The sequence below is a fragment of the Simochromis diagramma genome, unplaced genomic scaffold, assembly GCF_900408965.1.
Source record: "Simochromis diagramma unplaced genomic scaffold, fSimDia1.1 OVJJ01000355.1, whole genome shotgun sequence".
Taxonomy (NCBI): Eukaryota; Metazoa; Chordata; class Actinopteri; order Cichliformes; family Cichlidae; genus Simochromis; species Simochromis diagramma.
In genome coordinates, this window is record NW_024387174.1 from 1515958 (window position 1) to 1542538 (window position 26581).

At 41.5% G+C, this 26581-nt stretch overlaps 1 protein-coding gene across 2 annotated transcripts in view; it reads right to left on the bottom strand.

Annotated features, from left to right (window-relative positions):
- Window positions 1–778: 778 nt before the first annotated feature.
- adcy8 (adenylate cyclase 8 (brain)) overlaps window positions 779–26581 on the bottom strand; it is a 124855-nt gene continuing 99052 nt past the window's right edge. For both annotated transcript variants that reach the window (XM_040049308.1, XM_040049309.1), the window contains 5 exons: window positions 16700–16858; window positions 9901–10047; window positions 6927–7019; window positions 6242–6356; window positions 779–5530 (listed from right to left, as the gene is read on the bottom strand). In XM_040049308.1, the coding sequence (XP_039905242.1) occupies window positions 5031–5530; window positions 6242–6356; window positions 6927–7019; window positions 9901–10047; window positions 16700–16858 (1014 nt within the window). In that variant the 3' untranslated portion in view covers window positions 779–5030. The remainder of the gene's footprint in view (window positions 5531–6241; window positions 6357–6926; window positions 7020–9900; window positions 10048–16699; window positions 16859–26581) is intronic.

Below are 26581 nucleotides of genomic sequence, written 5' to 3' on the forward strand. Positions count from 1 at the left end.
GCTTACACTTTTACAAAAATAAATAGCAACTGGTTGATATTACAGAAAATAAGACGCCTCACACTGGAACGCTGGAACTTTAAAGAAAATGGAACACAAGCTCACAAAGTAACGTGAAATGAGATTAGTTCCTATTTTCTCCTGATGGAGAGACGATCCAGTCTGACTCCTGCCTTTAAGTCGGGTTAATTAATTAGTTAATCCTAAAGGCTGGCAATAAGACGACAATCAAATCTTAAATGTATTCAGATCGTTTTAATAAAATGCATAATCTGTAATTATAGAGTGCTTTTCTAAAGCCACATTACAAAGTGCTTCACAGAAGAAAACGACCTCGTAACACACAGATGTTGTTATGAATTACGTGATGGTGTTGTGGTCTTTCCTTTCAGAAATGATGGTTTGGTGTATCCTCTGCTAAGAGGTGACACGGGAAGGACTGAAGCACTTTTCCTTTTCATTCAACCAGCTACATCATAGGAAGTTACACAGAAACCTCTGAGACATTTCCCTCAGTTAGAAATACTGAATACTAATGACTCGATGACGATCACTGACTAACCTTTGTGCTTGGCTTTGTGCAACGAATGTAGACGCATGTCTGAAGTGCACTTGGTATAGCTAATCCTCAGTCAAAGCTCATCTGTGTAATAACCAGATGTTGATAAATAATCAGCACCACAAACCTTTGGATTTCTACTTTCATTTTAGGGTGTATCTAAACCTGCCTCTTATGGGAAGCCATGGAAACGGGACAAAAAGGCAACCAGACACATGGTTTGTATAAAAAATTAGACCCCTTTTTATTGTGTTCTCATATATAAAAGAAATACAAAAAAGAAACATCGACACCGGGCGAGGGTCAGAGCAGGGCGGGGTTTATAGGCAGGGATGGGTTGGGAGTCAGGTGACATGAAAAAGGGGAAATGACAGGAGGAACATCAGACAGTCCGAGGGGATCGGTCAAACGGATATCGAACGGGTGAGGGTGGATGAGTCTCCCTCCCTCCTTCCTTCCCACCTCAACCACAACCAACTCCTACTCTTCTCCTTCTCCTCCAAAGAGAACTTTCAGTTCTTCAAACATGCATCAAAAGCGGAGATGTTCAGGAGCCAGAAATGATCTCACTGGTTGAGTTAACCCAAAGTGGGAGGGGCCAGAGATTTTCTTTTTCTTTTTCTGAGCACATTTGGGCTACCTGGTAAACCTAGAACGATGAAAAGAAGTCACTGTGGTGAAAACATGTAAGTGACTTTCATTCATTTTTACATGACATTCATGATGTTGAAAAGTCAGCAGGCTCGTTCACCACAACAATATAATCCAGTTAGCCTCAATGCTAATGCTCAATGCTTTAGCATTGAGCAAGAGCCTCAATGCTAATTCCAATAATCACCTCAGAGATTAGCAAGTTTTTTCCACCTCTCTTTGGCTGCAGATCTGTGAACCTCTTGGTTGCGCGCCTGCTTTTCTGTGTACATTCAGTGTTTCGCACCAAAATGCGTTGAGTTTATCCTGAAGATCTGAAAAACTTTCTGAGTGCCCTTTATTCCTCTTTAAAACACTGGCAAAGTTTTAAAGCCAAGTGCATCTGAAAAATGAACCGAAGCTAATATACCAAAACCTGCAATTCCTCTAATGACCACTCGAGGCTGTCTTCAAAGGTGAGTCAGTCTCCATACAGGAAAAATCAGCACGTTTACATGTTTACAACCTGGTTTAAAAAAAAAAAAAAAAGAAGGAAAAAAGATTTCCACCTTTATAGTATAAATTTTTATAGTTTAATAATTTAAATTATTAGTATAGATTTACTTTAATGGCTGGCCTAGTTTATCTAGTGACTTTTTTAAAAGCTTTTTTCATCCCTTCGACACCATTCTTGTTTTGAGTGGACAAACCCTTATTTTGAAAATTCAGCTGTAGCTAACCAGCTAGCAATTGGCCTGTTCACATCTAGTGTTTCCTGTGCTGGCAGACTCACTGGACAGGTTTCTGTTGAAAGACTTTTGTCTTGAAGTCAGGCTGACTCGAACCAGCGCTCCACTGCAGCTGGCGATGGCAGTGATGGAGTCTTTCTTGTGATCTGGAAAGCTGCTGTGAGCTACGGGGTCGCCTTTACCAGGACCTGCAGCAGGGGAACCATTCATGTACCCAGTTCAGTGAAGCTGCAGAGCATAAGGACTACTGTAAAATTTAACTCATTACTAGGGGTATGACCAGACTTGTTAACAAGTCAAACTCCAGTACAGCCATTGGATGCTAACCAGGCTACAGTAGCTTCTGTTCGATTGAAACTTTCCACCCTGCATTCTTCACATCCAAACATCGTCATATCTGGCTTTTAAAAAATAAAAACAGATGTTGATGGAAGCTAAACTTCAGAATTAACAAACCACTGGGTGACACTCTGGTAGCTACGCCAGTCCTCTATTTACAATCAAAGTTGGAAGCTTGCAGAGTGCACATTTGCTGCAGAGCTTATTCTTTGGGGGTCAGGGCTTTTCTTCATGCATAACTGTCACATGTAGACCAGTATGAGAGTGTAAAGCCTTCAGCAGGTATTACATAACCTGAAAAGGTGAATTTACTAAGTAGGGGTAGGTGATATTGTTTCAAAATTTCATTGACATTTTAAGAAAAACTACAACTTTTGATGTTATAGGGAATAAAATGCTGAATGTTGAGCGTTGAGGTGACTGTTGCTGTGATTTGGCACTATATAAATAAAATTGAATTGAATGTTGCTGCAAGCAGCAGTATTTATAGGTGTAAGTAAACAAACGAGCTGATGTCACTGATGACTTGCTACCAGTTGCTGCTGCTAGCACAGATGTTAGCAGCGTTTTAGTGCAATAGTAGTGCCAGAATAAGTCAAACCTAAGCACAAAAGTAGTTCCAGGGAACACTATGTCATGTGTTCCCTGGAAATTTTAATCCATCCATCCATCTTCTTCCGCTTATCCGGAGCTGAATCGTGGGGGCAGCAGCCTTAGCAAAGAAGTCCAGACCTCCCTCTCCGCGGCCACCTCTGCCAGCTTATCAGGGGGAAACCCAAAGGCCTCCTCCCAGTGGGACATGCCCCAACCACCTCAACTGGCTCCTTTCGATGTGGAGGAGCAGCGGCTCTACTCTGAGCCCCTCCCGGATGGCTGAACTTCTCACCCTTGGAAGATCCAAGGGTGACCCCCTCAGAAGTACAAGACCAAGGGAACAGTTCACCCTGTCAGAGATAGGGTTACCGGGGCCTCTCCCTGGAGCCAGGTAGGAGTTCGAGGGCGAGCATCTGGTGGCCGGGCCTTAGTCCATGGGGCCCGGCCGGGCACAGCTCAAAAAAGGGACATGGGCCCATCCTCCTGCAGGCCCACCAGCCGCAGGTGGTGTGCCGGGCACTGTCCAGGAGCAAAGGTCCTGGCAGACTCATCCTCGACTACCAAGACTAGCAATTGTGACATTAAAAATTTTAAATCAAAGCAAACGCTCAACACTTTAGTTAAACAACAACTAAAGTAAGTCCACTTTGTAAGTGGAGCCACACAGTATTTCCCATATAAAACTCAAACATATTTTCTATACTGGATGTTGTATTTTTAGTCAAGCTTTTAAACCAGTTCAGTAACTTCCATTTTCTCTTCCTGTCATATAAAGTGTATCTAGCAAGTGCTCCAGTGACACTCACTCACACGTCGTCAGCTGCTAGCATCCTCTCCTTCATAGCCTGGTTGTGCTGGATGGTGTGACTTTGTTTGTTGTTTCCACCTTTAGCAGGAACTGGGATTTTTTGCAAATATTTTGCTGTAAAATTATTCGTACTTTGTAAAGTAACGTGCTTTGTTGGCCATTGTGCGGTTCTCGCCCTCAGACAAACCTGGGCTTGTTTCATTACTGTACACTCTGGGTACCGTAAAAGCATGGCGTTGCTATAGCAATGATGCAGTGACATGATATTTATATATCACATGAAAATTTATAGCGGACAAGACGATACCGAGCAGCCCCATCAGTAAGACTCGTACACAGACGAGCCAAGAGTTCGTGACCGCTCACATAGAGCAGTTTGCTTTGTAACCATTTCAAAGGCTTTAACCACATTTGTCAATGAACTAAGCAAGACCTCGTTCTGATTCATCTTAACTATGACAAAGTTTAAAAGAACAGCTGCTCAGTCAATATAAGTTTGCTAATGTTCACAGCAGGTTAATTCAGTCATCGCTGTATTGGAATGAAGTCTGGATCTGGTGCTCTCCTGCGTTTACAGCTGCATTGTGTGATATAAATGTGTAGAGGGGCAAAAATCATGACATAGTGAACTCAAAGTGCTCGCAGTGACATCACTACTAAAATTCAGACCCATCCAAACTCAGTGCAACAAATTTAACACCTTCAAAATGTGCATGAAATAATTTAACTTCTCTGAAGGATGGATGTTGGAGGAGAATATCAGTAACTTCCTGCTGTATCCTGGTTGACCTGTTCTCCTTGATATTACGTGGTGTTGCATGACAAACGGAATGTATTTATATTTTATGGTATTTATTTGCATCTCCTGAAAGACTATTTCAGATTAAAATGAGGAAAAACTGCTTTCATCTCAGTTTACTTAAAACAAGCTCCTCATTGAAGTTTTCCAACCAGTAACACTAAAGATTAAACAAGTAGTAGATTTAAACTTTAACGAGCCGTGTTCAGTTTAGTTTAGCACTGAAGCCTTTCCTTCTTGTTCACTCTTGGTGCATTTTTTGATTTCTGGGAGATAAGATGACATTCCTGATTTGAATCCTGCCTACGTAGCTCTTCAGAAAACAGCCTTTATTCAGTACAACATAAACTTACAATTCAGGACCTGAAAGCAGCTTAAACTGCAACAGCTCCTCAAGGACTTTTGTTTGTTGTGGTTTTTTTGCGAACATGCTAGAAAGAAATGTTCTTTAGCTCCGCCCACTTAGGTTTAACTCAACCGCAGGCACTATTTCTGGCTGACGAGCAGCCCTGCCTCTGAGAGATCTGTGGAACTGAAACTCCAGTCTGCTCTTCAGGACAGCTCAGTTTTATCAGCTGCTTCAGCGTGATGGCCCCCTCCCACCTCGGAGCCACCGTGTGCTAACAACGTCCTCCGGTTGTAGTGGTGGTGGCCCTTCATGATGCCCGAGTTGTTGTTCTCGTTGAGGATTTGCTTTTGCTTCTGCCGGTTGAGCGACTGCACCAGGCCGAGCACCACGGCCGCCAGCGAGTACTGGCCGGTGATTTTGCGGGGCTGCAGGATGAGCGGGTTGGGCTGCACGCGGCCCAGCAAGAAGTGCGTTCGGATCTTGCCCTCCTGCTCGCTGATGCCCTTCACGTAGATCTCGCCGCGGTACTCGAAAGCGAAGCCGCGCTCCTTCAGGATCAGGTAGGTCTCCTCGGGAACCTGGATCTTGCCGCTCACGCCGGTGCTGTCCATCCGGCTGGCCAGATTCACCGTCTTCCCCCAGATGTCGTACTGAGGCTTCTTGGCACCGATCACGCCTGCCACCACCGAGCCATGAGTCATACCTGCCAAAAACACACAGGACCAGCTGTTAGGGGCTGAACCATTTTTTATTAAAAACACAAAAAGGGTCTTCTTGCTTTTGTTTTCATTTTTAATGATGCAAATCTGGAGGTGCTAAAAACTGCAGTTCCTTAAAAGGCCACTTGAGACTCCAAAAGTCAGTGAATCTCCAACTAAACATCCAGCTGTGCGAGTTGTTGTTTTCTCATTTTATTTTGCACTGATTAGCATCTGACTCTTTATGTACTTGTTGATCTGCACTTAAGGACTGAAAGAACCCGAAGAAGTCTGCTGTCGCAATCTGCACTCCTCGATGTTGAGTTTGCCTTGAGACAGCTGATCTTTGCTTTTTATTGTCAGAAAGTATATGAAGTCCTTTGAAAAACAAGGTAAAACTAAGCACACCCTGCTGCTTCTATAGGAAACAATTCAACCAGTTGCTTTTTCTCAGTTTCATGCATTTCAGGTTGATGCAGTGACACACTGAGAACATTATTTCTGTGCTGCAGCCACATTAAAAGGTAAAAATGCTTTTTGTTTGCTTTTATTTCTTTCACCTGCACTGCAGAAACTACTACCCACATGTCCTCACACAGCGTTCTGGTGTTTGTCATTGAAAATTAAAACTGAGTCCACTCCACTCTGAGTGTTTAGACTGAGATGATCTCCACAAAATGTTACCCACTTTACTCTTTCGTCATCAAAGCTCTTACCGATCCTCAGCTCAAAGTTGTTGAAGGAGTGCTTGTTAATCTCTTGGATGCTCTCGTTGAGGGCGATGGCGAAGTCTGCCAACGCACACAGGTGACCCCATTTATCTTCACATTGCTGTGGGAGTGAGAGCAGAAGGGTCTGAGTCAGCTGAACATCAGGACCAGCTGCAGGGCAGGCGCATCAGAGATGAACTGTGTCAGAAAACTCTTTTCACTGCCGTGGATACTGAAGCCTTCACTCAAGGTTTTAGGCACACGATCTAATGCTTCCACTCGAGCAGATGCGACGGGCTGGGATCTGTCATTATTTTTATTTATTAGTTTAATTACTTCCACACAGCCTGAAAAGTCCTCTGATATTTTCTAGTACTTCTGCCTCAAAATACCAAATTACAAGAATCAAAATAGTTCACATGTGGTACTGACTCCAGCCATGCTGCAAAACCTTGATCAAACAACCAATTTTCAGCAAAGTTACACTTAACTAGCTAACAGATGGCGCTCTTAGTGTGAGGATCCTAACCAGCATGTTTGGAGAAATGAAACGTCAGAATGTTAGAAATCAGATTCATTAAATCTTCGTATTATTTTTAAAACCACTTAATTACCTTTTATTTTCATTTAATGTATACAAATTATTTTGTTCATGTAAAGTAAAGAAAACAGCCGGCCCCAAGGGTCTCACCTGCTTCTCAGGTGACAGACCAGAGACGGCCATGTAGGTGCTGCCAATCGTCTTGATCTTCTCGATGTCCTGAAATCGGTCTTCACCCAGCAGCTGTAAAGTCAGAGAGACACTTTGAACATTTGTGTTTTCTTTCTTGTTCTTGCAAATATTTTACTTCCGAAGCCACAACAAGTGAAGAAGCTCCAGCTCTGTTAATCCTTCCATCTGCCACCGCCTGTCATGGATAACGGAGTTTGGGCTCCGTGATGTTTTTTCTCCCAGGAACCTTTTTCGGGGACATAATCGTTCATGTTACTGGTTAAATTGAATTAAAAAACTGAACTGAACATCACTGTGTTTCTGCTTTTGCACTATGTGAAGATAAGTTGAGTAAATTACTAAGCTGATGTGGCAACAGCTATTTCCTCCTCACTCTGTCAGCCTCTGCCTTTGTCAGAGCTGCTCTTGCCTGGTAAACACACAAATCCTCAGCAGGCAGCATTTCATCAAAGTCGATACCTGTTCCAGCTTTCTCATTTTGTTTTCCATGGCTTTCCACTCTACTATCTGGCAAGTAGCAGTATTTGTTTGCATATTGCAATACTAAATAAAACCACAAATTACAACAAGATTTGAGACATGACTAAATAAAGCACAACGTGTCACCAAACATGAAATGCGGTTTTGGGGAGTAACAGAATACACGTACCGGCATTACGTATTTAAAATACAAAATATGAGTGACTGTATTTTGTTACAGTTACTGTTTAAATAGGTGATGATTAGAATTCAGTTACTTTGTTGAAATAAATGGATTACACAGTGGTCTTTTCCTGTTTCATATATTAGGCTATCCCCTCTCTAATTTTGTTAATTCCATGCATTACCAGAAACCCAAACAAACATTAACATAAGAGGCTCTAATGTAAACGTCCTGTTAATGTTGGTGGCGTCAGTTACACAGTGGACCCAGAGCCAGCAGTGCACGGGCAGGAATGCTTTTCTTACTTGGAAATTCCGACGCCACTTCACATTTAAAGAAGAACGGGAAATCTGACCGTGCAATGCAAACTCTGTTTGCCAGCAACCAAGCTGCTCTCAGCGTCAAAAGACTTCACCTCCAACCTAAAGGAAGTTATTTTTTAAAAACTAACGTTAGCCTACTGCAGCTACTTTGTTTTAGTTGTGGTAGCTACCTGGGTTATGTGCCACTTCAGTATCTTCGATGTACTACGGTGTACTAGACTGCAGACTGTTAGACTTGATGGTTAGCATTAACAACCTGCTAGCTGCAAATAATCATGTGCAGTTCTGAAAGCAGTCTATGAACTAACCTCAGCTAATGCCAGCTAGCAATGTTAGCTTGGTGGTGAGTACCCTTCAGTAATAGTAATAAATCCCACAGCAATAGTACATTCATGTAGTTGTAAAAAGCATGATAATATATCAAGTAATCAGAATACGTTACATTGAGTAACTTAACAGAATACATTACAAACTACATTTTGGGCCAAGTATTCTGTAATCTGTAGTGGAAACCATTTTAAAAGTGACCTTCCCAACACGGTATATGGATAATTTATCACTATGAATTTGGGTGTGTCTGGGAGATGATTCGGGTAAGCATTTGTACTGCTTGGAGCCAAGAGAGTTAAAATGGATGATATGTCACTGGAGTTGGTTGTAACTGAACCCTGAATAATCCAGTAACTTGTTTGCTTGACTCTGTAAGCCTTATAAGAAAAATCTCTGGATATATGATGTAATAAGCCAAAAAAAAAAAAAGCTTACATCAATCCAAATCTGACTTTTATTTCTTTTCTGAAAGGTTCCTTGTTGTGGTTGTCTAATCAGAGTTTAACCAACCAGTGTGCACAGAAGTATCTAAACCAGGGAAAATGAAAACAGTCTAAAGATTAAGCTGATTAAGATTCTGATGGTGGGAACACACAAGTTCCTGTGGATGGAAACAGCGGAAAAGAACAAAAACAAAAATGTGGAGTTGCTTATTGCTCAGTTTTCCCGACATGACAGCAAACCAAGTGGTTCTCTTTGCAGTCAGCTGATATAAAACTATCATCGTTTTTACAGGAATCTGTTTCTTTTAAACCACAACTCATCGTTGTATCATTGTCTGCTGTGGAAAACAATCAGACTGATGAATAAATCTTACTCACTTCTTTGCTAATTGTCCCCTAAAACGAAGCCATTTATTCTGATCTTGTCATCTGCAGTGAGAGCCCCTCTGCCGTGGGCTCATACTGCAAGATCTGTTCTTGTTTTGAGGGAAAGTGAGTGAGGATTGTGCCCCGAGGCAGCAGAGAGCGCAGCTGGTGTCTGCCTGTCTCTGCGCTTATTAGGAGACTTTGACATTTTCTGTCAGAGACTTCGGTTCAGAGGCTTGATCAGGACCACGAGTTCCTGTAGACTTCAACTCTGTCCACAGGGAACCAAAAAGTGCAAAGTTTTGTGAAACTTCTGCAAGCATCCTAACTCTCACTGAATCTGACGCATGGAGACGTATTGAGCAGCTCTTTTATCAACTGGTTTCTTCTCATTTGAAGGTTCCTTCTTGCTGATGCAACAAGGTAACTGTTTCTACAGTTCTGTAGAAACAGTTACCTTTGGTGGATCAGTCGCAGTAAGTCTGGAGCAGCTGCCACGGAAGCTTAAAAATCCTCCCTGTATCATGAAAGCTAAATCAATACAGGATGAGAGCTAATATCTGGGTTCATATCAGTGGAACCCACAAGCTTTTGTGTCTGTGGTGTTTATTTCCTGTGCGGGTGCGTTTCTGTCTGAAATCAGTGCTTGTTGATAACCTGTGCACGTATGTGAGTGTGCTCGTTGTTTCTGGCTTCGGATTAACCCGCTGTGAAGTGATCTGCTTTTCATGAAAAACAGAAGATGCTGACATCAGAGACGGTCCTCTGCATGTTTAAAATGTTTGTCTGAAGCAGAAGTGGGCACACTTGAAAATCTGCAGTCTCACCTCATCAAAGTCAGCGATGATTTCATTGAGGAGCCTCAGGCACTCGACTCCTTGGTTGTTCATCTCGGTCTGGGAGTAGAAGTCAGCAAAGCCTGGGATGGAGGCAAACATCACGCCCACGGCATCGTAGGACTGCGAGTACAGCTCCTGTGGGTAAACACGTCATGAGTGAGCTCACGGTGTCACGTTTTCTTGAATCGCAAACAAGATAACTTCATTCAGTCGCTTGTTTTGTGTCTCTATGGATAGTGCAGAACCAAGCATTGGTGAATTTGGCCACGCATTCAAACAATCGTCTGGCTGACAGCTGACATTATAGCAGCAGGTCGATCGTTGCTTTACTCTCCAGAGAACTGAGTGAAACTTTACACAAGACAAATGTGACACTGCCCCACTTTCATCCCCTTTGAATTTCTTCCAGCAAATGAAAACAGAAATTAAACTTTGGTGTTGGGCACTCCACTTGTAATATCTAAGGGAAGACACTAACAGAGAACTGTAATAGAACAGACTGTGCTCCAGGTTATCGTCCGCTTTTTAGCTCTCTCAAGAACACTTTAGTTCAAGTTCAAGCTGAGAGGCAGAAACATCAGGAGAGAAGGAGACACAGAAAGAACAGAACAGGCATCAGTGACGACAGATATGACAGCGACAAAGTCAAAGGGACTGAGGGGAGGTTGGTTGCAAAGTGGCTTGCAGAGGCAAAAGCAACGTGTAGTTTAAATAGTGTGACATGTGCAATATTTGCCAATGAAGATAACGACTCATCAGCTGATTTGAACCAGCTTGATTGGTGCAGTTTGTGGAGCTGAATAATTGCAGTTAATAGTATCAGGGGCTTCTCTCACTTCATGGTGATGTGACTGTCACTTGACGGTAGATGGTGATGTTCTGGAGGCCTCAGTTCTTCCTGGATTGTCTTGGACCATCAAAATAAACTAAGAGGATACACGTCATATAAAACTTGTGCCGTTGTTTGGATGGATGATGTTGGATTATGACACTTTCTCAGATCTGCACTGAGCTCCTTGGATTTTTCCAATAGTCTCTGTGTTGGTGAGTGCTCTCAAATAAAGCCTTTCTATGTTTCCACAGAGCAGCTGTCAGCTGTAGTCAATCATATCCCTGACAGGAAGTTTGGAGGTAAAACACTTTTTGGAGCTTTAAAACAAAGCACCGAAAAGCCCGCACAGCAGCAATCATTACCTTACAGTTTTGTGCATTACACAGTGCTCATCACTAGGGGGCACTGTTGATACGTGACCGGGCGGGAGGCGTGCTGACATGCAGTAGCATGTCCTCACACGCAGTCGCTCTTTGTGCCATTATGGAGGCATTTTAATGATGAGCTAGAAAACATAACGTCTGTCCAGAGTTCAACATTTGGAGGTAATAATTCAGGAGAAGCTGGGTGACTCTCTCTGTCTGTTATCATTTTAATGTAATTACACACTTATAAAAATAAGCCTTTGACTTTATTGTGAAATCATACAAGCTTAATGAGCTCAGTCAAATGTCAGCGCCTTCAAAGTGGAACTCAGTAAAAGTCGAACTAATTTAATTGCTCGGTTATTCCCGGTGCCTTTTCAGGGCAGCCGGAGCTCCGAGGTTTGTTTGGGCTTTACTTTTTCCTGCAAACTAAGCCTCCTTAACATACTTCAGGAGGAGTTTTCTAATACTAAATAGAAAGATGGGTGACTAAAGGCAGTAATGCTCCACCATCAACACTCCTCATCACCTCCAATTAAGTATTCAGTTCACTTTAGTACTTAAATTGGATCATGCATCTGTGATCTGAAGAAAAAAAGACCTTTCTCATCCCATTGAGCAAATTTTTAATTAGATTAAATAAAGAAATAAAAATCTTGATAAGGGTTAAGAATAATAAAATGTATGAGAGCTAAACTGGAATGTAAAACACAAACACAGACTACAGGGCTACACTGCTGAGGATGATGCTTACGGGCTGTGACAGCAACTCTGACATCATATTTTATACTGTGCATCTCCGGGCGTTTACAGAGGTTTGGGTGATGCACAAACATCATAATGTTTTGGATTAGAATAACCTATATTTAGCCAAGTTATGTCAAACCCTGGAGAAATGAAATTTAATTATTTCAGCACAACATGTACATTTCAGCGGGGTGTACTGTGGAGCCAGTTCGACAGAGCCGGGCTTTCTTTAGCTTTTTTTAACAATCCCTAAAACCCCAGGCGGAGATGGTGGCGATCACATAAGTGGTTATCAGTGTTGTTTGTTAACCGCGTTTTCTGCTTCGAGGTGTGTGGGATTTCATATAGCTGGGGGGCAACGTTTGCATCATTTCTGTCTTCGATGGAGAGCACTGCCTCAGTAAATCATTCAATCATGTAAATTTACAAGTTGATATCTTTCACTTATCCTCACTGTGCTCTCAGTGCTGTTTACCTCTAAACTTTACTTGACGTTGTAATCTCGGTGGACACTCACGTTGAGCCCAACATATTCATGTCTGGCTTTAGCGGTGACCATCAGTGTTATGCATTTTGATTTGTCCCTTTCCTGATGCTGCAGTCATCGTTTACTTTGGATTGTGCTAAAAATAAAAATAATAAAATAATAACATATCAAATGACTTGCTGTGGGTTCGTGTATGCATTTAGCATTGCACCATCACTCTCTCATACAAATATGGCGACTTATGCCTCCAAAGTACAGACAAAAACCCCCAAATAAAAATGTTAACATTGATTTAAAGCAGAGAGATGTTCCGTCTATCTACAGTTTGTTGTTTGATTATCTCATCGTGATGATCAGCTACAGCTTAGAATCAAGGTTCCAGGAACCAAGTTCTGCTCGAGCTATAGATCTGATGTTGATCCGAAACTGTCTTTTATGAGTCACTGAAGTCAGATGCAGTAGTTTCTGAGATTACCGCAGAAAGGCCTCCAGGCAAAAGAATTCCAAGCACTAAGAACTCGGAGGGCAGCTGCATGCTTTAGGACGAGTGCTGGCTGCCCCGGCACTGATGCAGCATGTCTGCTGCCATGATGACATTAAAACATGGGGGAGGTGTCAGGAACTTTTAGTCTAAAAACAGGGGCAGAGATGTTATTTAAGACCATCATTTTCTTCTCCTCTTTTTCCTTTGCCAAAAATATTTGGATCAACCAATCAGTTAGCTTGATGCACAAGTGTCTGTAACAAACCTTTTGTTTCTACAGATATGTTTTTCTGTCTTTCCCTGAAGTCACATTTATTCATTTTTCCACTTCCACTTACTCACTTTCCACTCCATTTTCCACTTGGGTCATTATGAAATTTGGCGTGAGTTTAATGTTCCAACGCTGACAGTTGTACTCGAAACGCCTCGAAGACGTTCAGAAACACGCCATAATTTGCATGACAGCTCTCAGTGTGTTTCCAGCCGCTCTGCTTTCAAACACTTTGTTGCATTTCAATCATTCACTTCAACTTTGCTTTGGGATCCTTTTTGATTCTATACGATTTTCCTCTAAATGTTTCAAAATAAAAGCTTTACTAGAAGACGAAGAAACTAAAAATGTGGCGTCAAAATAAAAACTTGACTGAAGCTGTTACTGAACAACAGTTTAACAGATTAAATTCTGCTGAAGTGCCATTTAGTAAGCGACTGACACACTCAGGAATAAAACCTTCAAAAAAACGAAGCTACCTGGTGGAATAAATGATGCTGAGTTTTAATTGATTCCAAAGATCATCAAAACCTCCTCAGGGGTGTGGGAGCCTATTAATAACCCAGTGCTCTGGTATCTAAATCACAGAACAACAAACATCCTGATTAATAATGCAACAAGTGATTAGAAGTCAAACTATTCTAATGGATGCATTTTTAATCGTGTCCTTTTTAATTAGAAGCAGAATGATATCGGCTCTCCTCTCCTGACATTCATAATTCATAGGTTGCTCGACCTTTGTTTGGAAGGCAAAGGAACATTGGAGATTTGATCATCAAGGAGGCAAGAGAGGACAATACAGCAATTTGAAAGGACTAGTGATAACGGGTGTGTTTGCGGACCAGTGGCATCAGGTATTACTGAGCTGGTGAAGGAGAGCGACGAAGAATGGACGACTGGAAGAAAAACAGCATCAAGAAGCTGTTTTGTTGTCACCTCTTCCTGCACTTTAAGCAAAAACACAGATAACCTTAACGTAATAATCTCTGATCGATATATCAACACGGTGGCTTTATCATAAGGGATAGTGTTCAAGTTAAAAAGTGTCAAAGGGAAAAGGAGGGGATTGCGCTGTTTCAGCTCAAACTTTTTCAGTATCTACAAATTAGACATTTATGCGTGGGTCTATCCCCGATGTTAACGCTAAACCTAAAAATCATATTCTCTGTTATCTTTGTTGGTCAACCAACCTCTAAACATCTGATTTCCCGGTTCGCCAAAGTTTTTGTTATTCCGGTTAATGCCAACCGTCTGAGGGAGGCCTGGGCCAACTAGACTGCACCCTGGCCACCTTTGGCTCCTCTGATAGGCCACTTCCATCTCACCAAAGGAAACACGGGGATAGGGACGATTGCTGCAAAGAGGCAAATCTTACAAGAATGGAAATCCCCATCACCTCTTTGTTCCAAAAAGATTCGCTGCTGCAAAGGGAAGTCTCTGAGCAGTTCTCAGGGCATCTGGAAACCTCTCCTGGACTTGCAAGATGGGCCATAATCTGGAGAATTTCTTCCTGCAACTGTATGCTTGATGTCTGCTTATCAAGGTGATTTTTGCTATTAATCCTTTATATAACATCTCTCCACCCATTGATTTTCTTTCATTGTGTGTATTTGATTCTTTGTATAAATATATTTTTTAAAAAGTGTCATATAATAACTGTGATGATGGTTTATTATTTATAACTCATCCAACTGGATAGTGGACTTGGGGGCAGGGCTGCTTTGACTGACAGCTGTCCAGATGTGTGCAGCTGTACCCGCTCACTGTCTTGGCTGGCTTCACCTTGGCTCATTAAACTGGATCTCACCGCTGTGTTTGTGCTGTTGGTGCTTTTTGGAGGATTTTTCACAACTAATGTTGAGTTGTTTTTTGCTACAGACCATGTGGCAGGTTTGTGCTTTTGTTTCAGTGACTGAAATTCTATTGTTTTATTAGACTGTCACTTATGTATCACTAATTTCCTAATAAATAAGTTTGTGTTTGTGCGAGAACCAATTCATGATCAAATTACCGGTTTACAGCCTCTACAGCTAAATTTCTCCTTTGTGGTGATGCAGTGATCTTTAACTCACCTGTTTGGATTTTGTGAAAGTTTAAAGTAAGCAGCGTGGCCTCTTTGACAGGCATGCAGACAGCAGCTGCTGCAGCTGCCTGGAAGCTTCACCTGCACTGAAAGTCACTGAAAGCATTTTTACTGGCATTATCTTTCTAATCATACGACCTGCTGTGTGATACAAATCTCGAGTTAAATTCTATTAGTTTGTTACTAACGAGTATTTAGTGGTAAGTCTGAGTGTAAATGTGTGCTCTCATTTTATCTCCCCTTGGGGACAATTAAAAGCACCAGAAGAAGAGCGGCAGCGATAAGGTAAACAAAAAGTGACTGTGAAAAGTTTAATTCTCTGCAGAGTTGGGGCAGCTGAGTCACCGCTGTGCCAGAGACACAAATCAATGTGTGCTGACAGACAGACAACATGTTATTAAAATCAAATCGAATGCATGGGTTGGAAAAAAAAAAGGTCTCTAAAGATTTCCGGCTGAATGAACCGCCCCACCAATTCTCACTTTGTAAAGTCTTTGAAAAGCAATTACACTGCCTTTTCTTTTCTCTGCAGGCAGCAAGACCGAGACTCGGCGAACGAACTGTAATGAACACAGGGGACTCATTTTTCAGCAGGTCTGTGGTGAAAAAAATGAGGCGAAGCGTGCAAAGGAGGCGCTGCTTTATAAAACCACTAAATATTGAGTCAGTCCAATGTTCAGATGTGACCTATCGTTTGCTGACAGGTTACTGAAAACATTAATCTTTCGAGTTGTCAGTGGCCTAAAAAACAACCTGTGTCTACTTCATCATTCCTGAAGGTAATAACAGGCTGTGATTCACAAATGCTAGCTGAGAGAACTGAGATCTGGATCTGAATCAAGATTTGGACTTTATTTTGAAGAGAAGAATAAAATTTGACAACAGTACAATGACCCAAAACGTCTGCTGCAAGCATCCACCCTACAATCAGATTCAGCCTTGACCCACTGCATCCTAATAACTGTAACGGTGCAGTTATATTAAGTAATTATAACTCATTTTAAGTGAGACCACTTTTAGTTTGAACCCCCCAAATATGTTGTTAATACAATACTGAGAAAGAGGAACAGGAAAAAAACATAGTGTATATAAAAGACAGACGTCGTGTCTGAAACCTGCATTCTGTCTCATGACCAGTATGACTGCAAAAACAAAGTGCCCGTCAAGAGCTTAGATCTGTGACCAGTGCACCCACTTACAGGAAGCCACAGTCACACAGGCCCAGAGACTGGGCGCTGATCCCTCTGGCGATTTGTTGCTAGCATATTCCCAGACACCAACCAGCTAGCCAATGAAAATTTGATTACCGTTATTTAGCAGTTGCTGATATCACAAAGGTTTTGGTTTACTGGAGGCCTCTCAATTTTTCATATTTCAATTTGATGTGTATTTGTGACGAAATGACTCAAAGAACTTTTCCCCACCTCCAGATCCAGATCGACTCAACCGCTTTTTTGATAAAAACCAACATAACCACTCGTATAACCACTTTTGGTGTGAGCGGGTTTTTGCACAGACCTCGTTGTCCCGGTCCTTCTCTAGGAAGTGTCGGGCCACGTGGCTGGGTAGGATGTTCCTCAGCATGTTCTCGTTGTGTTCTCGCAGCTCCTTCATCTCGTTGATCTCCTCCTTGGCCTGGACACGCCACAGGAAGTCCAGGCGTGCTGTGTACTCCAACTGAAGACAGAAAAATGAAGGCAGAGCACCTCAGATCAGTAACTGTCACAAATCAGAAACCTTAGTTCGGAGTGCCACTGTGTGCTCTAGCACCAGTGGATGCTTGCACTCGTATAATTCATTCAGGCTACTAAACAAATCATTTGGATGAGTTATTAATGTGTTTTTTAATCATTCATGCCATTGTGGCTGTTTGCAGATTAAACACTTCATCTGTTTCATGTGCAGAGAAGATCTTCCTTGGCGCGACATAGTTTCACTGTACTTTGTGCATATACCAGCTCAAACATCCAGTGTATGAGATCTGATATCAGTAAACCATTTTGATGTATTTTAAAATACAGAGACTTGAACACAGCTTCACCAAACTGCATAGCCCAGTTCTCCAAATCTACACACGGGCTTATTTTTTTTAAACAAACAAGGCACTCTTCAGCAGAAAAACAGCAGCGCTGCTTCTTCACACGATTAAAACAACCTGCGCTGATGTTTGCCTGACAAGTGACCCCGTACGGCCATGCCTAATTATTGCCCTCGTTCTGAAGTCAAGGCTGAAATAGCGTGATACTGTTGCATGCTGTTAAGGAGATTTAAAGCTCAGCTTCGGGGGGTTGGCTCGACATACAAATTGTCTGATTTTGACAATGAAGGCCGCGGCTTGAAACTCATCTTCTTCAGTCTAACCTCAAGTTATCTAAACTTCACCGAAGGAACTAAATCGTCAAAAGAAGTGAATGAAAATATACGCCGTCCGACACCACTGTAGGGCTGCCACGATTACGTCGACTATCAAAATCGTCGACGACTGATTTAATAGTCGACGCGTCGTTTGAAGCTTTGTAAGATCCCAAAAGACGCAGGAATAACTAGCAGGATTTAAGAGCGTAATAACGGACTGAAACAGAAGATGGCAGTAGCTCTGTCCCAGAATTCATAGCGCGGCCCAGCTCAGTTGTCAACAATGGCGGCAGCTAGTTAGTTTTAATGTTACTCTTATTATTCTTTCTGGGTCACAAAAAAACTTTTAACATATTTTCAGGCGAGAATGTAACTGTGTAAACCTCAAATATCTGCTCAGTTTATCAGGACACCACATATTTTCAAAAGCGCTCCGACGTTTTCGGAGACGTCTGTTACCCACCTAGCTCGATAGCTAGCCGGGGGCTAGGTCACTAGCGGTGTGAGAACACCGGACTCCCGGCAGATCGTTTTCAAACCCACCGCCGTCTTTCGCTACTCAGGTTAAATATGATATAAGTCACTTAGATAACTTAAAAATGTTGTTGTTTGGCTTTTTTTCAGTGTTTTATTTGTTCCTGAGTAAATCGGTTTGGCTGAGATTAAAGTTATAGTTTTTACACAGCTGAATAAACGTCAAGCAGACAGCTGATTATCAGAAGTGTGAGATGCTCGAGAATTTACTCCGGTGTCCCGTTATATTTTAGATAGAAAGGAGTTTATTAAACTTCACCGAAACAATCTGCAAATTTCATTAAAATTTAACAAACTATCATCTTGTCTTTATTTTTAGTTAGCACATACCTTAAACACTTAAAGCTGTAAGCTAATGATAGTTATATAAGAGCAGATGCTGCTGGTGCAATAAGCTGTACGTTTTTACGTTCAGTGGATGATGATCTGATTAGTCGACTATCAAAATAATCGTTTGTGGCACCCCAACACCACTGCCCATCTCCTCGGTACTAAACATAGTAATATGATCGCTTTTCCCACAAAAGATTTAAACACAGACAAGCTTCAAAAAAGCACAACATCTGGCATAAATGTGCATGTAGATATATTAACAACAAGTTGCTCGATGTGGAGAAGACTGGATTAAAATGATGTTTATGCCTTCTGGCTGTTCTTCTACCAGCAAGAAAATATCAATACAATCACTAAAGTAATCGTATTGTTTTCTCCTGCTGGTAAAAGAAAAGAAAAAGTCAAAGAAAATCAGTTTTTTAAGTCATGAGTTGCAAACATTGTGAATCAAATTACAGAGCGATATACTCAGAGCGATGGGTCTTTAGAAATCAAACCTGCAACAGAGAATAATAATAAGACCAAAGGAGAGGACCCTGAAAATGTTTTTTCTTTTCTTCTACTTTTGTTAAAATTCTAAAGAGGAATGGAATAAAGACACCCCAAAACTGAAAAGTAGAGCCAACAAAATGTGAGCTTTAATAAGGAGCTGATGGAAGCTGAAGGAAAATGAAGGCATGTAGCAAAGAAGGGAAAGTGCACCATGATAATGGGGATCAGGTAGGGACAAAAAGACAGAGAGACAAACAAGGAGAATGATCTTTATAAAGCAGAACAGCAAAACCAAAGGCCTCAGAATGATGGGACCTGATGAAACCACACGTTTCTGTGCTTATTTAACATGAGATGCTTCTGTGCTTCTCTTTTGTGGTCTTATCACTTGTTTTCAGGTTGGGTCGTTTACTTACATTACCGACGGTGTCCATCATACCTGATGAAAACACCGTGGCAGCCGTGCAACATTTTCTGAGATTTAGTCATATGTGATGGAAGTTGAGAGAGAAATGGTCCCAACCATCCTCATCCTTGTTATCTGTTATACCTAAAAATAAAAATGTATTTATTTATTCTCCACATATTCCCCAAATCTTCCCCAACCTCCAAAAAACAGGAAATCCATATCCTGTCTGTGTTCTCACCCGAGCCTAAACAGGCACTTGTTAATCACTTAACTGCTTAAACGTGTAACCAAAGTTCAGGGGAAAGTCTTTTGTTTATTTCATTTAGATGATGAAAAAGCTGAGCCGCAGTTCTGGATCAGGCGGCTAAATTAAAAAATCTGCTAAAAGCCAGATCAATTATGTAAAACATGAGGTTGCGATCAATCTGAAGCTCAGCAAAAGGATTCTAATAAGCAACACAAACCGATGTTTTGAATGCACAGTTAATACCAAGTCATTTGAATACATTAGAGACAAACAAAAGTCACCACCATTTACTTAATACTTGCAGATGAGAGGAAGAAAAAAAAACGAATTTTGAGGGCCGGCTGAAAAGCCTGCGAGGATTTAAGCGACTCTTTCCAGCGTTCAACGGAAACCGTTTTGTGATTAATCGCGGTAACAATTAGTCACTTAATCATATGAGTGAATACAAAAACTTCAATCTCATTTTCTGTTTTTCTAATTACGAATGCAAAGCCTGACAGCCCCGTTAGTCGGTGGGATAATGAGATGGCGCCCGGTGAAAGAGCGGGTCGCTCAGCCGTTAGCCAACATGACCTCCGCTGTTCACCGATGGCTTCTGTTAACTGTACAGAAAAAACCTCGCTCTCCTGTTCTAACGAACACGTTACTCAGCACAGGAGCTGCAGTCACCTCACACATTGTGGTTACTGCAGGTAATCTCCATTTATACAGTTACATACCTTAATGTGACAGCCCAACAACCCGACAAGCATTAAAATGTATGAGGATGTTAAACAAAGCAGATTTAGGCGAACAAATAAAATAAAAACAATACTCCTGTGATTTTTCTTTCAGCTAAATCTAGCTGGAGAGGGGGGACAGACATGGCCGATGGCTGCTCTGGTTTAAATCATACGTGGTCCAATGACTGGCCTTCAGTGTGAGGTCAGAATAATGGCTTTTATCCTTTATGCTCCAACCACCTGGAAATCTTCACAACGCGTTGTTGGAAATGACAATAAGCCCTCGATGAGTTTTTAATTTTAAAAAAATGTCATTTTGTACGTGAAAGTGGTTCCATAGTGGACTGGTTTACACGTTTGCCTAACAAAGCAAGATCCCATCTGAAGACCAGGAGGAGGCACAAATCTCTCGTCGGGTTTTGTCAGGAAGCTCAAAAATCTGCCACATCAAAGCTGCTTGAATATTTGAGCTTGGGAGCATGAAAAAGTACTTACACCCTTCCTGATTTCTTAGTTTTCTGTATATTTGTCACACTTAACTGTTCCAGATCATCAGATTTTAATGTTAGACAACAATTACCTGAGTAAATACAAACTGCAGTTCTTTTTGCTTTTCATTTTTAAGGGACAACAGCTACTGAAACCTACCTGGCCCTATCTGAAAAAGTAATTGCTCTTCCTGTTAAATCATTAACAGAATTTTCACTAGCCACACCCAGGCCAGATTATTGTCTAAAACTATATAGAAGTTATCCAATAATCAATAAACAGAGGTAGGGTAAAAGATCTCAAAACAATACATCATGCCACAATCTAAAGAAACAGCTGAGAAACAAAATCACTATCAGTCATGGAAGGGTTACAAAGCCATTTTTAAGGCTTTGTCTCTCACCGTGGTTCGCTGGAATCTCTTCGTCCACAAATGGAGAAAACCTGGAACAGTGGTGAACCCTCGCAGGAGAGGCTGGCTTACTGAAGAGCTCATCAGCGACTCATCCAGGAGGTCACAGAAGAAACCAGAACAAATTCAAAAGAACTGCAGGCCTCACTTAAGGTCAGAGTTCTTGAGATTGGGCAGACATATCATCTGTGACAGAGTTCCAGGGAGAAAACACTGCTGACCAAAACTGAGACAAAGCCTCATATCACATTTGCCAAAAAACATCTTGATGATCCCGAAGTGTTTTGGGAATATATTCTGTAGACTGATGGAAGGAAATTGGAACTTTTTGGAAAGTTTGCATCTCGTTATATCCGATGTAAAAATAACTTGCTATAAATGATGTAACCATGAATTCTGCTCTCTACCAGAAAATCCTGAAGGAGAAAGTCCAGTCATCAGTTCTTGCCCTGAAGCTCAAGCTCACTCAGGTTATGCAGGACAATAATCTGGAGTCCAGTACTCTTAATGGCTAGAAAAACAAACAGTGGCCTAGCCAAACTCCAGACTCAAATCAGATCAAGATGCTTTAGCATGATGCTTGAAAACTCCACAACGAGCTGAATCACAACAACTCTACAAAGAAGAGGCCAAAATTCCTCCACGGCGAAGTGAAAGATTCATTGCCAGTTATCACAAACACTTGATGGCAGTTCTCGCTGCCAAGGGTGGCACAATCAATTTTAGGTTTTACTTTTTCACTCAGGGCCAGGTTTGGATAGTGTTTTCTCTCCTTTTCCCTCCTGATTTAAAACCTGTATTTTGTATTTACAGGGGTAATCTTTGTCTAACACTAAAATTAGTTTGATGACCTGAAACATCTTAGTGTGACAAATATGCTGAAAACTAAAAATTCAGGAAAGGGGACAAACACTTTTTCACAGCATTTTATGTCATTAATATTGTACATCACAAAGAGGGTTTTTACCCTTGACTCTAAGACATCCCAACTCTTATGCGACTGTGACTGTTATTGGGAAAATTATTGGGACCATTTGCAATGAACTTCTGATCCTGATGACTTTGAAATGGTTGTTTTAAGACCGAGGTAGGGCTGTGCCATATGACCAAAATCTCATATCCCGATATAAGACATTTATCGTCCCGACAACGATATAAATCACAAAAATGTAGCATTTTCTGTAAATTCTGTGAATTTCGGGCAACTCGACTTGTGTGAAGTGTTTCCAGCTGGGCGTCGTGTACCTGGAGTCGAGTGTTTTGACCGATGCATGAAACTATACATTTTTAGACATAAGTTGTAACGGCCGCCATTTACTTTGTGAGTATTACACGGCGTGCTGCGGGGAAAAGCCAGTTTTAATGTTTGAGTCTAAGGTTTACTTTGAGCACCTGGCGGCTCTTTTTTGCTTCTCATCCATAAACTCTTTCCATACTCTTTCACGTTATTCTTGCGTAGGTGGTAAAAGAGGTTTGCCATGTTTGAGTCTGAGGTGGGGACCGGTTTGCAGCATAATTTCCATAGTAAAGGTCCGTGTCAGACTTTTCATAACCAAACCATGTCCATGCTACAGAGGGAGCCCCTCGTTTAGAAATAAGGTCCTCGATTTGTTTTGTTTTGGTCATTCTGTTTGTCATCATTTCAGTTTATTTTGAAAAATCTCAACAGGATCTTCAGCTTTATTGTGAAAGGCTTGGGTGGAAAATAAACAAGCAGGCAGCAGAGCCACACGCTGGGTTTACTGGCGTTGTTGCTAACGACAACGCGTAAAAACAGTCGCTTATCCGTCCGTAGTGTGGTTATTTTAAATATAAGAGAAAGAGAGAACTTTAGGAAATTGATAATAGCCACTACAGTGACCATCAAACCGATACCGTAAACAGTTTATTTTGCGACACCATGAAACAAACGATAGCGTAAAATGAAACGATAGATTTTTTCATATCGTCATCCGATATATATCGTTATATCGAACAGCCCGAGACTGAGGCTACAACTACTTGCAGTCAGATGACGACTTCCTCGTCCTTGTCGTCCTGTTTATATCCTTGTTAGACTGAGCGATGCTTACACTGACTGAGCATAAAGACGCTAATTCTTTTGGGAAAGCTTATGAAGATATTGCAGCCAGTGAAATAATGTAATGAATTGTGGTTTACACGTGAGTGCTATTATTTGATTCTTCTTGTATTTGTGTTGTATTATTGCTGCCAGCAGTGCGGCCTTGATTAATGTTCGAGTCTTAAAATTATTCAGCAGAAAACTGGAGCGTCAAAAAGAAGAATCCGTAATCCTTTCAAATTAAGAGCTTTTTCTGAATGGCTGTAACGAATTGCTTCGTGCTTGCTGTGTTTGATAATGTAATTACGGCTCTGACAGGAAGCAGCACTCATGAACAACAACCTCATCTGGCTTCAGTGTTTCCACCATTAATTTATTACGCAAAAGGCTGCTGGCTTAGTTTCCTCTGCTGATCTGTTGATGCAATAATCAACTGCCTACAACAAAAAACATATTATAGTAGCCAAATTTGCTAACTCGATGCATTAACTTGTCTTATTGTATAAATGTGCAAAAACTCTTTCTTTTTCTTAACTTTCAGCACTTTTTTCCCGGGCTCGCATAATGAGCTGTACACTTGCAGCTCCAGATACCATCAAGGGAAAAGGTGAGAGCATTTTTTACAGGGAAGACATTACACACAGCAGTCAGGGATAACGAGCGCTGAATAAAACCACAACTCTCGTAATGAAAGAGGCTGTGAAGACGAATAAAAGGCTGAAATAGTTTCCTTCATCTCTCCGCTCTAATAGGGTTTTCTCCACAGCACAATAAGTGTCTTTTGTGAAAGAAGCACTAACTAATGTTTTAACACCCTCTGTGTTCATGCATTTCTTCAACAATGGACGACAGGGCCGTGGGTTTTCAGCCCTGTTCTCATTCCAGAGCTTCATTACGCCATTGTTCAGCGTAACGATTATTACCTCTGTTTTGCTTCATCACTGTGTGCCTCTGTTGCTGGAGCTCTGCTTCAAACACAAACCACGGGCCACTCTGAAAACGTGAGACTTCTGATTACTGTTGGAGTCGATTACAAGTAGGCAGAGGAGCGGGTGTGAGTCAAAAGAATGTCGTGTCACTATATTTTGGTCCGTTTTAGTCAGAACTGCTCCGTGCTTCTTGTTGCTGCTCTTTGGGGAAATTTCTCCAATCTCAGCCCAACCTGTGTGCAATTACTAACGCCACAGTTGTATTTTCTAGTTCCAGCGGCTGCCAAAGTAGAAATGAGATAGAAAATGGGGGTGAAAAACCTGCTGTTATGCTGGTAATGACATATGTTTTGACAGCAGTCCAAACATATTGAAAATGTTTGCAGGTTTTTTTTGAAGCATTATGTAAATTAATGTTAATGTCAGTGGTCACAGGTTCGTACAGACGGCAAACTTGATCCCAAAATAAACTGTGTTTTCTACCCCAAGTGTAAAACATGACGGAGGTTCTGCCATGGTTTCTGGCTGTGTTTCAGTCAGTGATGTTGGGGATTATTTTGTGTTCATTTTCCAGCATGGCAAATTCAATTCAATTTTATTTATACAGCGCCAAAGCACAACAGCGGTTGCCTCAATGCGCTTTATATTGTAAGGTAGACCCTACAATAGCACATACAGAGAAAAATCCAACAATCCTATGAACCCCTATGAACAAGCACTTAGGTGACAGTGGGAAGGAAAAACTCCTTTTTAATAGGAAGAAACCTCCTACAGAACCAGGCTCAGGGAGGGGTGGGGCCAACTGCTGCAACCGATTGGGGACAGAGAAGAAAGACAGGATAAAGTCCCCAAACACTGCAGTAATCCAATCCAATCCAATCCAGTAAAATCAAAACTACCCTGTCATGGACTGGCCTCCCCAGACCTCAGACCTCAGCCGCATTGAATCTCAACATCCAAAGAAGAGCTTTAAATGTCCCTCAAGAAGCCTGCAGAACTATTCCTGAAGACTACTTAAAGAAAGACGCGGAAGCTGGCTCAGAGAGTTCAGACTGTGTAGAAGAATAAAGGTGGCCATAACAAATATTGACTTTTAAGCTTGTTAGAATTGCACAAACTCTGTTTTGGTTCTGGTGTTAACGTCATTTTAATGAGATTAACGCTGACAGCACTATTATATACCCATGCATGTTTGCATATATTCTAATAACTAGCTGCTTTGCCATGTTCCTAGCAAAATATAAAGTGACTTTTCCGCAATACTGCAGTTACCACACTGGAAAAGTACTGATTGCTTTTCCTGAATCACCAAAGCCAGAAGTCTAGATTCCAGCTTGAGGGTTCGCAAACATCACATTGTGTATATAAAGCTGTTATAGACAGCCTGTGTTTACTGTCAGAGAAAAGCTTCCAGGCTGGACACTAAAGGACTGAACATGTACAGGATCTAAAGGATCCTTTTATGCTTAGTGGAGTTGGATCCACGTCTTGCTCAATGCTGAGACAAAATCCTGCTTTAATGTCTTTGGCTGGAACGTAACTGTAACATAAACAGACAGGAAAGCACTGAGATTGCCTCTTGAACTTAAAACTTGAAACAGTAAAATATACCACAAAAATTGTAACTTAACCCCTGCTGTGAGCTTAAGCATGAAAAATGAAAACAAAAAGTGCTCCTCTGTCAGCGATTATCCACTTTGCCCAAAGATAATTTGGAGTATTTAGCAGAAAACACGGAGCCACTTAGTTCATCAACACTGCACTAAAAAAACAGCTGGATCCTGTTTTGCACGCTGGACTTTCCTGCTAAGAGTAAATAGTCTTTTTAGTGTGCTCTCTTTTCCCTTGGCCATATGCATCTGGCACAAACAGCTTTTCAGCGCTGCGAGTGTTTCATGCTGTGAGCTGTCATTGTCTCTGCTTTGCCAAACAAGTGGTTTGACCCAGAGAAAATCAATACGCCACTGCATGACTTCAAATACAGCTGCTTTCTACTTTCATGAGGCTACAAAAGACCTTCAATTACGGCCGTCTCTGACCAATGCCGAGCTGCTAAACTACATGATCAAAGGTTGCCATAGCGAGAGCATGAAAGCGGCACAGTGGTACCGGTTTCCTTCAGGCCACTGAGTCTCACTGCATCTTCATAGAAATGGCTTGTATAATGTATCAGACGTGTAAACAAAGTGGTCTGTGCCAGTTTTGCTTTGCTGAAGGAACACTCCGGTCGCTTATTATGCAATCATAAAACCTGGCAGGACGTTTCCTGTGTTATTACAGATGCGTTTAAAGGCTCGGTTATTAAAATGTTCTCTACCCACAGCCCTGTGTCACAGCTTTTATAGGCAGCAAGAGGTTTAACCAAAGTGATCTTTCTTTCTTACACTTGGACCGCATTCAAGAAACCCAGAAGAGG